Source organism: Pteropus alecto, unplaced genomic scaffold (assembly GCF_000325575.1).
Source record: "Pteropus alecto unplaced genomic scaffold, ASM32557v1 scaffold86, whole genome shotgun sequence".
Classification (NCBI taxonomy): Eukaryota; Metazoa; Chordata; class Mammalia; order Chiroptera; family Pteropodidae; genus Pteropus; species Pteropus alecto.
In genome coordinates, this window is record NW_006442109.1 from 9,702,156 (window position 1) to 9,717,953 (window position 15,798).

General features: G+C 40.7%; 1 protein-coding gene and 1 pseudogene across 1 annotated transcript in view; both read left to right on the top strand.

The window, feature by feature from the left end:
• MEGF11 (multiple EGF like domains 11) overlaps positions 1 to 13,271 on the top strand; it is a 325,200-nt gene extending 311,929 nt beyond the window's left edge. Inside the window, exons 21-23 of the mRNA XM_006920242.3 lie at positions 2,110 to 2,166; positions 8,629 to 8,835; positions 9,458 to 13,271. Of these exons, the coding sequence (XP_006920304.1) occupies positions 2,110 to 2,166; positions 8,629 to 8,835; positions 9,458 to 9,618 (425 nt within the window). The 3' untranslated portion in view covers positions 9,619 to 13,271. The remainder of the gene's footprint in view (positions 1 to 2,109; positions 2,167 to 8,628; positions 8,836 to 9,457) is intronic.
• Positions 2,968 to 3,086, top strand: LOC112469639 (annotated as a pseudogene).
• Positions 13,272 to 15,798: the final 2,527 nt, after the last annotated feature.

Sequence of the window (15,798 nt, forward strand, 5' to 3'; positions counted from 1 at the left end):
GGGGGGGTCTCTGGGTGTGGATGACAAAGAGTTGTCTCTCTGGCCAAAAAGCCCAAATGTCACCCAGAGAGAGAACCTAGACTCACCCATGGCCCAGGCCAAACTCTCATAGATCCTAGGGTAGGGGTGTCAAGCAGAGATCTGTAGAGGTTGAAGCAGAATGTGTCAACCAACATCCTCTGTGCTCATGTATTAAGTTCAAACTTGGTGTCCTGGGCAAGTTACAAGAAAGACTTGGAAAGTCAGCTCTGCAATGGGAGTATGTGTGTAGGAGTTACAGAAGGAGGTACTATAGGGATGAGTGCTATGAATGAACAGAGAATGCGGCCTCCCTAAAAGTAGCCCATTTAGGACAGGACCTTAGCACACTGGACAACCTGGGCCTGAGTTCAGGCTCTAGCTGGTTTCTAGAGCTCAAGGGAAATGCAGCTCTACCAACCCCTGCAGGTCCCTGGGTCAAATAACACTAACAAGACTGGAGATTCTACATTTATCTGCTGGTTGAGTAGGCGTGGGCTGCAAAGATCCTGAGCCTGTGCCCAGGAGACTGTGCACTTGGCTATGGAATCCCTGGCAGTGTGCAGGGCATTCAATAACCCCAGCAAATAACTGCCCCCCAACCCCCCTGTATCTCTTTCCACATGGGAGCATCCTCTGAGCTCTCACTCTTGAACCAGTATAGCCAGAGCTACCACACAGTCTTTTGACTTATACTCAGGCAGGCCAATGGGAGACAATACTTAAGGAGATCTGGGCTCTAGATGCAACTCAGGTTCTCGCTTGCTAGTGTGATCTCAGGCAAATCACTGCCCCTCATTGGGCCTGCTTCCTTTTCTATGAAAAGGGGAAAAGTTAACAGCCTAGCCTCCCTCTCTCAGAGAAGGCAAAGGAAGCCCTTGTCTGGTATAAAGTACTGAACTGATGCCAGGAACAGACTGTTGCAGTCATGTTTCTGAAGGGCACGGGTACCTATAGGTCCTTTAGAAGAATAGCAAATGAGAAAAATTTGGACCTGGTTCTGCCCTATCACTCAGTAATGTGTGGAAGGCAGGCAGATAGTAGACTCCTATAAATTCAATTTGGGAACTCTATGTGGGAAGGTATGGGGAGGTATCTAAACAGCAGTGGGTTGGTCTTCAGTGTCAGAAACTGGTAAGTGGAGCCAAACCGTATTTTAGTAAGCACTTGCTGCATGCCTCGCCTGGAATTCTGTCCTCAGTTTAAAAAAAAAAAAAAAAAAAAGGCTTTGAATGAGCCAGTATCATTACTGTCCCAAACTAAAAATGCCAGATAATTTCTTTTCTAGAATCAACGGCAGCAAAGAACCTGAGCTTGGTCCCTGAGGCTGTATGTCCTGCCTATGGCTGGAGCTCAGGACTATGTACTGTGGGAGCCTAAGATAAACTGTGACAGCCAAAAGAGAGAAAAATCCTTAAGACTGAAAAACACTGGTAATACTTTTCAAAGACAGCTCTCAATTAGGTGCAAATGGTCCACTCAAAAGAATGGGTAACTAAAAACTGACTGGATGGGAATGACTGCACATCCTATAAAGATTAATCAAGAACCTCAGCCACTTGCCCACCTCCCTCTCTGGGTCCCTTCAGTCGAGTTTCAATCCAAGAGAGGCAGGACCAGAGGTGAGAGGTAAGAAACAGTCTTCAACACTATTCTAAAATCCAATCAAAATTAGATTTGGAATATCATGCACCCTTTCCCTGAGCTAAGACTGGTTCTGATTCATATGCTATACTTTCACAGCCTGGAACTTCACTTATAGTGACTGCAGGTGGCATCAGAATTGTCTTTGATCATCTGGAATACGTTCCCCTCAGAGTGAAGGTTACAGAGGAGGAATGCTGAATATGCCAGGGGGCGCTGTAGTTCACCATTAATACTTATGAGCCTTTTAAGAATTCCTGTATGGTCAAAATGGTTTTGAGTAGATTAAACGCAGAATAATTTTCTAGCACTATAGAACTATTTTCTGGGTAGGGGAGAAAGAAAGAAAAAAAAAAGAAGAAAAAAGCAGGAAAAAAAAGAAGCTAACAACACATGCAATCTAAATAAACCTCACCCCCTTATTTTTCTTATACTATTTTTCTGCAGGTGCTTGTGGAATGGATAGACGTCAAAACACATACATTATGGACAAAGGCTTCAAAGGTAGAGTATCCAATCCTGACGTCCCATTAGAAGGGCTTAGGAAGATAAAGAGTGCAGATCTGAAATGGCCAGGAATTCTACCAGAGAAAAACTGTGCATCTCTTCCCCTACCCCCCAAAAAAGTTAAAAGACCACAAGACCTGGGGCTGCTGGGTAGCTTTGCCCAGGAAGAACAACTATAATGAATTCATCTTTCGATTTCAGTTGCACCTGCTTAGCAAATGCTGTGGGTTTTTTATAGATGCCAACTAAATGTCTTTGGAAATGTAGAATGTCATTATCCAACCAATTAGTACGAGTTAAATTGATTAAAAAATCTGAAATAAAGTCAATCTACCTGCCCCAGAGGCCTCCTGTCATTGCACTGGTAAGGAACGCCACCTTGCACCTGCTGGCTTTTTGGGGCACAAGGAATGAAAATGATACCCTAATAGATCTCTCCCTCAAGAGATCCCTGCCCCTAAGAACAGGGAAGCCAGGACCAATCCCAACACATGGGAACTGCAAGTCGGATCATTCTTCTAAGAAATCTACGGGTGAAGCCATGATGAAAGGTCAGGTCCTGCCCCTGGGCTTAGGTCCTAGGTTTAAATGACAGAATATGTGAAATAGGCAGCTTTGGAACTATGTTACTTATTACTGTCACTTATTAACTGTGACCTTAGAGGTCTCTAAGGTCCAGTTTCCTCATCTACAAGGTTGGGATAATTATGCCTGTCTTATTGCCTAACAAGGCTGTCATAAGCATTCAATAAAATCATAGATGGGAAGCATTTTTGCATATCATAAAGATTGTACCTTGTCTACGGCCATGCCGCCTTGAACAAGCCCAATCCCATCTGATCTTGGAAGCTAAGCAGGGTTGGGCTTGGTTAGTACTTGGATGGGAGACCACCTAGGAAGACCAGGCACTGTAAGTGTAAAAAATAAGGGATTGTAAGCTGACAAGGTCCTTGCAATCTGTGAGGTCAATGAAGGCTTGCCTTGCCTAAAAAACAACAACAACAACAACAACAAAAGATTGTACCAATGCGATAGGGCTATCCTTTTGTCTGAGGTCCATTTAAGAGTCTCAGCCAAACCGAGTAAGAGATGACTGACAGCAGAGATCTCAATTGATATCCTAAACCTAGCTGTGTACCAGAATCACCTGGAAAGCTTGCTGAAAAATACAGATGTTCACACCCCATCACCCCAAGATTCTGATGCAGATCTAGATTGGGGCCATGGAATCTGCATTTGCACAGAGTACCTCAGGGTATCCTTATATACAGCATATCACCCAACTAACACTTAGAAACCACTGGTCTAGACTGACCCAGATTTTTCCTGGATTACTGCTCTGATCTTTCAGACACGACCGTTTCCTAACGAAGGAGAGCTAGTTTTCCACAGCCCTTAGTGGGGTGGCTGTTAGAAATGGGGTGGACTAGGGGTGGGTAGCGGTGTTAAGAATTGTAAGAATTGTGTTCTGAGCGAGAGAACAAGGGCAAGTCTCTATCAGCACGTTAGGATGTGTACCACTCAAGAGAATGACCTGAGACAAGAGGTCACCCTAGGCTTCTAGGCAGCCAAAGGACACTATTCCCTTGGGAACATCATTCTGGCAAGTTTCTGTGAGTTTTGACTTAAACCATCCAAATGAAAGCAAGCACCATTAGAGTAGGTAAGGCTAAATACAGAAAAGACAGCTCTACTCTTTAGCATTGACTTGGGACCTCAGTTTCTGTCTCAAAAGAGGCATGGGGATTTGGCAGAAATATTAAGAAAAATATTCCAGCTCTGAGAATATGCACAACTCAATTGTAAATAAGCTCAGACAGGCCTAGACACCTCAATAAATGAGAACACAATTTTCCTATGCACTTCGTGGTCCTGCACATTGTGATTAGAGTAGCTACTTTCAGACTCACAACCATAAATGTAACACAAAGCTAAGGAGAGCATTGTCTCTACCTTAGTGTCATTCATTCCTCTTTTGTGGAATTATACATTTGAGCCTTTTTGAATGCAGATTTTGTTTCATGACTCTGTAAATAATTAAAGAATAACTGTAGCCAATCAGAAAAGAAGGCTGTATAGGCAAATGTACCAACAGGTGTTGGGAACCAACACATCAGAACAAGAGAATTCAAAAAGAGGGAAAATGGAATGTCACATTTCAAAACTTTACAGAAGTACTTATCAAAGACATGGAATAAACTCCAATAACCAGCTGAGCTCCCAAATAAACACTTAATAAACTAGTTTGTACAAGGAATGAGATTACTTCCTAAAACTACTGGGCCAGTCAGAACCACTAAGAGTGGAGAGTCTAAGTGTTCTCTGAACTTAATAGGAAAGAGCCGTGGTCTGGGAGTTAAAAGATTTGGGTTCTAGTCCTAGTTTTCTTGCTGTGTGGTGCTAAGTGTTTTCTGGGATCCAGATTTCTTCCTCTACTGGGACAGGGTTGTACTAGGACCGCCTAAAGCCCTTTCCAGCTTTGACATGCTAAAAGTCATTAAGTCGATGCTCCCTTTCAGCTGTTACTTACTGAAGACTTCCACTCACTGTCATCCCAGAGGTCATGTGAGACTACTCGCACTGCTGTGCTAACCTCATTTTAGCTCTTCATCATTTGTCTCCCTTTCTCCCCCTCAGTACAATGATCCTGCAACAAACTGCCTCATGTTCAATCTCTTATCAGGCATTCCTAACTGCTGTAGAAGAAATTGTCCTCAGACCTCTCCATCACCTTTATGATCCTGAAATCCTGGGTCCCACTGTTGCTTCCACTCTCCCCACCTGTATGCTCCTTGGAAATCTAACCAAATCTCTTCTCGTAGTCACCTTAGGTTCCAAGGTAGTTAGGAGCCCATTGACAGTCTGAAAACTTTTTTAGCTAATGTGGTTCTCTTTTTGACCCCGAGATCTCCCCTTCTCCCCCATATCTTTGTCCCCCAGTCAAGAGAAGGATACTAACTTAGGGCCCAGGAAAAGGCAATGTAGCCTTCTAACAGTAGTAGTCAGCTAAGAAGTAAGCAATGGTCAGTGCCTAGGTTTTCCTCAACAGTGAAATACTGGCCTTAACTAGATGTTAGTGTGAACCCATAGGCCTGGGTAAGTTCAGATCCCACACACAAGGTGGCCTTGGAAAGTCACTTCCCCCTCTGCATTTGCTGCTTCCTTTTATAAAATGAAGATGTTTACATTAGCTCGTTTCAGAGGCCCCTTCTGATAGTATATGGCTATGTCATTTTGGGGAGATAGCAACTAGTTGAGAGCCAATGTCAGGGCATTATAGGGCTAACTAAGCCTTTAGTATTAATGCTAATTACAGATCAAGGAGGAGTGACTCACCAGAGCTTGGGTAGCCTTGGTTGATGCTTCCCCTTTCCTTGCACAATGCCCCAGTGCAGGGACTGGCGTGGGGGTAGGGTGGAGCTCTAAAAGAATGAGGAAGTATCTTAGAGCAGCTGGTAATTCTTCACCCTTACCCTGCCCTAGTCCCACTTCTCCCTCCTTCTGGGCAAGCAGGTAGATGACTAAGCTGGAGAAAAGTGTAGCTTCCTGAAGTAGTTTTCCAGCCTGCCTACCCCTTCCCCAACTTGCAGTTCCCAGAAATAAGTCCAGATTATTCCATAATTCAACTTTCTCCCCCCAACACCTCAACACTCCTCCATCCTTTGTGTTTACCACTGGCTCCTTTGCAGATGATACAGCTTCTCCCTGACACTAATCCCCTCCCCCACAATACCAACTTCTCTTTTATCCATTTAGGTGCATTCCCTGCTGCAGAACAAAAAAATCCCCAAAAGTTGGAAGCAGCACTGACTTTTCTGGTGGAAATAAGGAGAGACACTGTTGGCTGGCTGAGGCTCTTTTAGGCATTGAGTTAAAGTCAAGGCTCTCCCTCTGCCATAACTGAATCAATCAGTCACAGGATATCTACAAAAAGCTTAGAGTTTCTGCCTCTCAGCGGGGCCTCAGATAAAAGGTGTTCCTAGTTGAAGGTAAGGTGAAGCTGCTGTAGTTTACACTTAGGGATGGAGAAGAGCACAGGGTAACAAGATGTGAGGGAAAAATACCTTAATTGGGTATCAGAAGACAGGGGTTGAGTCTTAACTACTTACTAATATTAAGCAAACTTTAGGAGCTTCAGTTTCCTCATTTCTAAAGTATTAATACTAGTCCTTCCTGCCCAGCCTCCTTCAGAGATGTAACAACTTTCAAAAAACCTAACCAGAAAGACTAGCTATATGTGCCAAAGTGAGCTATCGCTATTCATTAAGTTTCAGAAAATATACAGCTGAGGCAGCTGCCAAAGTCAAAGGATGTAGCTGGGAGGAGAGGAGGTGAAAGTGTTAGGACTTTTCAGGAGATAGCCCTTCTTCAAGCAATTCCAGGCCTCAGCTTCAAAACAAGCAGCTGAGTCATACTGCTCCCTGGCTAGTAAGTTCAGAACACCCAAACTGGGACCAACAAGCCATTGCTACTAAGGTTCCTGGACTTATCCCCACTCCTGTGTTCGAATAAACAAAGTACTTACTAGAGGCAAATCTACTTCACTCAGGGCAGGCTGTGACCCAAGACTCGCAACCACCTTTCCCCCATGTGAGCCTCACCAGCAGCTGGGGTGATCCAGCCTCCCTTTAGTCCTTGCTGGGGCTGCCTGGGACTGCTCATTGTGTAGCAAGAATATTATCTCCTCTCCAGGGTTTCTACTAGAAAGAGGCGACAATCTAAGAGGGGACCAAGCCAACGTCCCGCTCCACTGTGGACTAAGTTGTGATGGAAAAGTATTCTGGCCCTGGTTCTAGAGCTTGCTTTGCTACTGATGAGCAGTGTGGCTCTGGGGAAGTCACTTTCCCACTTTAAGCCTCCATTTCCTAAGCAATAAAGGGAGGAGGGAATAATAGTATTACTCTACCTACACCGGAGGCTATTATAAAGATTTGAAGGAACTAATGAGTCAAAGTACTTTTGTACAAGATTTGAAGAAATTTTACCTGCTGAAACAGACATCAATAACTTGACACTAATGGAAAAGTAAATCCCCTCCCAACCAGTCACCTGTTAGAGAAAAGACTACTCGTAACACAAATACACCTCAACTACTTTAGCCACATGGAGTGTTCTGTTCTGCTCTCATTGGACCAAGGTACATCTAGTCACCCTTTGAGTTATCACTTTCACTTTTTCACATTTCCATTAATCTCACAAGTTAGAAGCAGAAAGCATAAATTCGTGGTGGTTCTAGTGAAAGATCATCCAATAATAGCACCTTCTGCTACTCCTCGTAGAAATTTAGAGCTGAGAGTCGACTGAGATCACTCTTGACTATCAAGTCCCTGCAACTCAAGTGTTGTTTCTAGACCCCCTGGCAGGCACGGCCTCACAGACAGATGAGGGCCAGAGCTGCCAGATTACACAAAGAGTAAGAGTAATAAAGTCTTGACTCACTTGGGACAATCTACAGGAGGCAGTGATCTTCTCCAAAAGAGGAATGATGTAGAGTTGAAGGGAGGGCTATCCTTTCAGTCACTTGTGCCTCTCAGCCACAAGAGGACTTTCTCCAGTGGAGCTACGGTTACCTGGCTTAATATTTTTAGAAACTAGCTTGCATCCTTTTGTACCCTAACATACTCTGAAGTTTTGGGGATGAACATGCCTGAGAGGTGGCAGGAGAGGAAGCGTGCGTTCTCCTAGTATCAGAAAAGTTACTACTAAAGAGATTTTGTTTAACATTCACGAGAACTGGGGTAAATGACCCAAGAGGATACACTGCAGGCTTGCTAGAAAACAGGAATTTTCTGAAGGCTAGCTTGAGATCCAGGTGCTTCTGACAGCTGTTACACTTCTGTATGCCACCACCTCTGATCACGAGCTTCCCAAGAGCAGGGATGCAGCTAGTTTGTTGCTGTAAGGTTGCCAAATTGCTTACACCTGTGCCAACCCACCCCCGCCCCCCCAACCTCTTCTTCTGAACTTAAGCTTCTTAGTCATCAAAAAGAATTTAGAAGGATGATATCGCAGAAAACACACAGGCCAAGGAGTCCCAAGGCATGGATTAAAGTCTTGGCACTGCTATACTGAGCTGTGTGACCTTAACCACTTCATCTCTTCATCTCTCTGGGCCTTCATCCTATAAAATGCAAACTATCAACTATCCTTTCAGGATTTCATAAAAATTAAATTGCTGTAAAAGCCATTATAAATATCTTGAAATAGTCTTTCTGGTGCTATACCTGACTACTAAAAACAAAAATGTTCCTATCCCTCCAAAAACAAATTTCTTTAGAAAAAGAACTCTGCCTACCCATTAAAGTACTCTACATTACTTAAGAAGTAAATCTTCAACTACCACAGGCTTTTACAGCTCCAGGATCATGAAAGCGCATGAATTTGACTGCAGTCTGCTTCTGGTATTTAAATTAAGTCTTATGTCCTTGCTTGTCCTAAGAAATTTCTCTTGCCTTGCAGATTACATGAAAGAATCCGTGTGCAGTTCTAGCACTTGTTCCCTGAATAGCAGTGAAAACCCTTACGCCACAATTAAGGACCCACCCATCCTCACCTGCAAGCTTCCAGAAAGCAGCTATGTAGAAATGAAGTCACCTGTGCACAGAGGGTCTCCGTACACAGATGTGCCATCCTTGTCGACATCTAATAAAAATATATATGAAGTTGGTAGGTGTCTCAAATAAGTAACTTAGTAAGATCAGGGCAAAAGTGCAGCATCTAAAGTAAAAGCAATCCCTTTCTCCACTTACCGTCTTGAAAACACACCTTTTATTCCTTTTTAAGGAATCGAGGTGAACTTTCTTCCCCAGGACTGCCCTCCTCCCTCATGCAGGAAATCAAATTCTTGTGCCAACTCTGCTTTAAAAAAACAAACAAACAAACAAACAAATCCACCAGGACTAATATGAAGCAGAAATACTGGGCGTGGGTACACACACACTTCAATTGATATAAATCCCAGTTTAAAAAAGAAAACAATTAACAGACATTAACTTTCTAAGTCGCCTTCTCCTACTTTCTCCTAGTTTGTCCCTTGGCTCACTGATAAGACCCCCTACACCTCTGGGATATTCTAAATCTCTTGGTTTTGACCAGAGCTTGGGATTCTCACAGCACACTCCCATTTTTCATCTCTTGAGCATGTCTCAGTCCTAACCCTCACATATTTATCACAGATTTACAAATCCCTGGCTTCTTTCCCCACCCAGTTAAATAGAATTCTCTTTCCCACAACAAAGCAACCAAAGCTAATCTGTTCTCTGAACTCATTTTTCACTATATTCCTTAGAGCCCACAGTCAGTGTGGTCCAAGAAGGTCGCGGTCATAACTCCAGCTATATCCAGAATCCATACGACCTACCTAGGAACAGCCATATTCCTGGTCATTATGACCTCCTCCCAGTAAGACAGAGCCCTGCCAATGGGCCCTCCCAGGACAATCAGTCTTAAGAGGGATAAGCTTCTCTCTTGCAATGTGCTCTGCTGAATATTCTCTGACTCTGAAAGAAGACAATCCCTTGACTTGAAATAATGGTACAGACTGACTCCAGCTGCGTGTTAGTTATTACTTTCACCTGGAACTAAAGAAGAGCTTCCAAATGAGACTGGGGTAATTGTTCAAAAGGTCTGTTCACAAAGGCAAATCCTATCACCCATCCACCCCCAATCCCAAATGCCCTGGATTATACAATCTTTTAAAACATTTAGGATACAGCTACTTATTATCAACATGAGCTAAATATAGCTAAATATATTTATTTATATACTTAATTATCTAAAACATAATGCTTAGAAAGCATGTAGAATAGGTTTTACAAACCTTCCTAAGAGGGAAATGGGGACTGGGGAGGGAGGAGGATTACTTTAAAACACCTGAAATGTATTATGTACTTTTGGTTGCTGTAACCATCAACATCCGTTTGATTACCTAAGATAATTAATGCATAGACACAAACTGTGCTAATATTGTTCATCAAGTACCTGTACATATATGTCTGGTCCATCAAATTACACCAACCAAGATTACAGAGTTTAGTATATAGTCTAATGCTGACAACTTCAATTTTTTAAAATAACTTTAATAAATACAAATTAATTTTGCCTCTTCTGCCCCTGCTGGTAGTAGGAGGGGAAGAAAAGTTTCCAAAGTGTAGCAGCCTCTTTCAGTCTACCACAGTATTTCTAGGACAGCTTTACCCAATCTTGCCAATTCGAAGTTCCAGAACACTGCAAGTCAGTCCTGGCCTTGTCATATCTCATTAGTGTACCTAACACCTGAGTCACTCCATGGGAAAGAAGATTCTGAGATGCTGCTTTAAGCAAGCAGGCAGTCAGACTGTTAAGAATTAAGTGTCTCTAAAAATGGCTATTTGGCCTTCTAAATTTATTTGGTTGGCATTCCTTGACTTAGAATACTTGCTTTCAAGCATTTTTTTTTTCCATAAATCTTGAGCTTGATGTACTATGGAACCTAAAAGTGTAGATGAAATTAGACAAAAGTGAACATAGCAAGTTTAAATTAAAGTACATTATACTTTTTGATGGAACTAAATTGAAATGATGAAAGAATGGACTGTAATTGGCTGCTGTAACATGATGTAAAAACCTTATAGTAAACAGCACATAAGGATATGAAGTGCTTGTACCTCCTACCTTAAAACCACTACCTACTGAGATAATCAAAACTGAATTACAATGAGCTAATGCTCCAGATCCCACTATTCAGATGTGTCTATGCCTTCCAATACTAATGAACACAGGTAAACTCAGGCTCAGATGAGTCAAAGATGGAGCCAACTCCCAAGCCTGAAAGAGGACCTTCTCACAAGAATTAAAAGACCAAAAGGGCAAACCGAGGAAACTGCTGGCCACCTACACACCACTCCATTCTGTTAACAGTCCAACCAGTAAAAATACTTCCAAAAAAGTATATAGAAGAGGAACTAAATGACTACAAAGCTGGAATAGCTGCTACAGGAATGTGGGAGTTCTGAAGCCCTTGATACAAATTGGAAGTGTGCCATGGAACCCATTATTTGGGCAATAACCAGCAAAAGCAAGAAAAAAAAAGGAGTAAACACCCCCTTCCCCACTTCACTCAAGGCTTAAGCAAATGTTACTGTTAGGGAAAAAATATCTAATACTTACATGAATGCTGCATGTGTGCATGGGAGCAAGTGATCAGCAATAGCAAATTTACTTTCCAAAAAAAGCCTTATTAAAATATAAATACTAGAAAATTACTTTGTAGACCCAAGTAAATATTTCTCATACATACGGAGAAAGAAATATAGATGAGAGACTTACCTCAGTACTTCAGGGCAGCAAGTGCTCAATTATCTTTGTGAAGCAAGGATCAAGAATCGTGGCGAAGTCAGATCAGCAAAGAGAAACTTCATCTCACTCCCAGGTTTTATCTTCTCCCCTTACCCTGCATGTACAGTAATGGCTGCCTGGCGAACTGCAAACAAGCAGCATCACTCAAGTTTCAAGTTTCACCTCTTTTTTGCCGACTATCTTCTGGGCAAAATTGAGCAAGAGGTGGCATGGTGGAATTGCTAAAGCACTGGGTCAAGAGATCGAGTATTGCTTGCCCTATCTGGGCTTTTCCCCTTCCATGTGTAAAAAAAAAGGGGGCGGGGGAGAAGCACAGAGGGATAAGGGAACACTAAACCTTTCAGCTCTAGCATTCTGATTTTTAAAGAAATGTATCACAAATCAAATCAGACAACACAGGAAAAGGGAAAGACAGAGGGTGTGATTAATCTCTGGTGACAACAGCTGTCTTCACATATCTAAGAATTACTGGTAAACAACATTTCAATCTTACAGAGCAACTGTTAGGAACTTGTCTAGCACCGTCACAAATAGGGTCATGGTCAACCTAAACATGGGCACTGTGCAGTTTATTGGCAACTTGGAAAGATCTGTTCAATTATTTTACAGAAACTAAGTTTTCGCAACAAGTGATGTGCATATAATGCGAATGAATAAAGGAAATAATTATTGTACAATAGCATAAGTGAGACTATGAAATGGCAATACTTTTTTAAACAATCCAGATTTGTAATATATTTATTCACTGTGCAGAGGGATCATACCTTGTACAAAATAAAATTAATTTCTCAAACTAATTTATAGGAGTCCCTACTGTTGTGCTGCAAACCAAAAATGTGTCTATAATCTATACCTTAGGTGTAAGGGTAGAACTAATTTATGTTTTGTGTGGTCACTTTAAACAGCCGGAGAAGTGAAAATTATCCCAATTGATGCTTAAAGTTAAAAAGTTCTATCAAATTTATAACAAGAGTCTCTTCCTTTAAAGTAGTGAATGGGAGCAACATATTCGTAATTCATGTCCAAAAATTATTGAAAAAATCTCATCAACTTCAGTATAGAGAATTTTCCTGCTTTCACAAAGATTTGGACTGAAAGACAACTATTACAGCTTGTGCTCAGCTCCAGAGACACAAATAAGTCTATGGAATGAAATAAAGGCAAGTATATGGGCCACCTACTATACATAAGTACAACGAATAGTTTTCCACTAGTAGAAGTAGTCACCTATGATGGAAGTAATCAAACAGTACTCTGAGTGAGTCTGTTTTAGGACCTTTTAAAACATAACCTTGTGACCTAACTAGTAAAGCAGCAGCAGGATTGTTATAAAATACAGATGCTAAAAAATAGCTTATTGAATGCATTCAATGGTATAAGTTTAAAATTTCTCCTTCATACTTTCAAAGGCTTGTACATAATCCTCATACTTAAGTCAAATTAAAACCTTTCAACTTGTCAGTTCACAAGGCTTAGTGGATAATCAGAAGCTATTCCCATTTAATAAAATGGTTAAACAAGAATATATTTTTACTAGTTAGAGATTATTAAGACTCATTCAGAAAAGATCCTCCTACCAACAATCTCAAGGGCTGGAGCTTGACATCATGAAAGATAAAACACAATCAAGAGTTTTATAAAGCTAAAAAGCATATTTACTGAGAATAGTGTAAGATTATAACTTATAAAGGCTCAGAATACTACCCAATATCACAAATGAAAACTAAAGGCTGCAGGTTGTGTACACAGTACTGAATACTCAAGAATGACACATTCTATTAGTCATTCATCTAACCAGGGGAAAGAAGAGGCCCATTTAATCAGTATGGGGCAAAAGAGAAGAGAAATCTTTCTTAGAAAAAGTGGACGGATACATAGGGATTCATTATACTATTATTTATAATTTTGTATATTTCTTAGTTATAACTTTTATAATTATTAATGAAAAAAATTTTAATCTGTATGATAATTCTCAGACTATAGCTCCTCAGGCTAAACTTGAATAAACCCTAGATTTAGATGATTCTTCTTTATCACTCTGACATGGGGTTGTAGTGGGGGACAGATAGTAGGAATATAAATGTGAACAAAGCACATTCCTTGTCCTTGTGGATCTTACAATGTAGCAATTTCAAAAGGACAGGAATAAATGGAGGGCCCTGGTAATTAGTGGAGTGCTGATTATACAGTTTCTTCCATGACTTGCAGAGCTAGAAAGACTCTGAACAGTGGTCCAATCCAAACCCACAGAAGGCAGCAAGCTCTGGTCTATAGCTACAGCTGTAAGATTTTTCCCCTCATTCTAGCTTCTGCCTCCCAAGACATTGTCCAGCCCAGCAGATGGCCCACCACAGAGTCTTAGGTAAGAGAAAACATGTGGGCCTGAGATCTTAGAAAGTACTGTTATTTAGGTATCCACTTAAATGTAACTGAGAATCCTGACATCCTCCTCCAGACCTGGTTTCATACCAAAGATAGCCTTACAGAAAGTGTTGCTTCCTGGGGATTCCCAGACTGTCCTGTTTCAGGCATGACCTTTTATAATATTCTTAGGTCCATATGATGAAATGCTTTGGCATAAAGGCTAGTACAATAGTCAGGAACTTCTTAAAGATAAGAAACCATACCACTTTCCTAGAGAGATCTGAGAAAATGGTATGCTGAGAGACTGGAAATTTTCAATAAGGGAATGGGTGCTAAAAGCAGTAATTTATTCATTGGGATGGAGATAATAAGATCTGAGATTTTGTATGTTAGGCAAAGTTCCACTGACTCAAACATAGGAAAGGAATCTTGTTGGCTACTAATTTTCACTATCATCACTGGTACTGGTAACACAGTAGTCACAGCTAATATACATGACATCTGTGCCAGAACCTACCCATTTTATGCTTAATAATGTTAAATAATGGAATTCAAATGTTTAGACTACTAATAGGTTACTATGCTAACAGCCAAATAATGCCATTAACATCATGTGTGCACACGGTTCTGTTGGACAGCTAGCTCTGTGAACTGATCTACCTTTTTGTAGATTCCTATTATAATAAAAAAATTAAACGCAAAATGTTTTTAAAAGTTCTCTCCTAGACATGAATATATTTTAAAGTATATATTAAAAGCCAGCAGAATTTGAACAGTTAAGAGTCAAAAATCAAGCGGTTCTTAATTTACAGTTGACATAGCAGCCAATCAAGCACTCCTCTCCCCTTAACACATACGGTACTTTGATGCATATTGTTGAAATTGACAGTCATTTTGCAAATGTTCTAAAAGCGTTCATCTTATTTAATGGAGTTAACATGGAAATGAGGGTAACATCCTAATTAAGTTATAAGACCAAAAACATCTTGCAAAGTATACACTTGATTTTTACTTATCTATTAAATTTAGAGTTAGAATGTATAATTTGGCTCTAGTACCTGAAGAGAGAGTTCATTCACAGAATTATTGAATTAGGGCTGGGATGAACCCAGAAATGATCTAATCCAGTCCCAGGTCCCCTCATTAACTGGAAGAAGGTTAAGGCTCAGATAAAATGACTACAAGAACTGTGACTAGAATCCAAGTCTTTGTCACTCAGTCCAGTGCTCTATTGTACCTAACACTTTCTACCTTTTAACTCAGAGAGTTTGCATATTTTCTGATATATGCCTAGTATAAAGGTCCTTTCAAATATTTTTTCTCTCTCTTCCAATTCAGTTTTCAGAGAAATAGATATTTCAATTAAAATTATCAGACTAATGGTCTCCCTTACATAAATTACACTGACCATATATTTTGTATTACTTTATTATTACCGCCAGCCTCCTACAGTTTGGGGAAACACAACCGTTCTTTAAAACTGGACAATGACAACTCTAGTCTTTTTGGTATATTGTATAGGTGAATGGAAAAAGTGAACTGTAAAATCCCAGAAAAGGGTATGGCACCAGCACAGCACCAACCAGAAGGATAAAAGTTAGTCCTTTTCCTTTTAGCCCTAGTCTGGCTGTTATGTTAACCGATTAAATGATGTGGTGGAAGAAGACCCTTTCATGGTCTTTGTTCACTTTTTTTTCACTCAAGGAATAGATGTCATGCACAGTCTTTATACAAAATTCGTATTTTGTTTTGAAATCTTCTGCAAACTTATGATATTTGTGAAAAATCAAATAACCAATTTCCATTTTTCTCCTCTGTTTTAAAAAAAAAAAAAAGCTTGATAAATTGAAACCTAACAGGTTTTAGGATGAGTTTTTAAATATCCACCCAGTCTTTGAATTATTCCGCTTCTGATGTTGGTCAAAATTA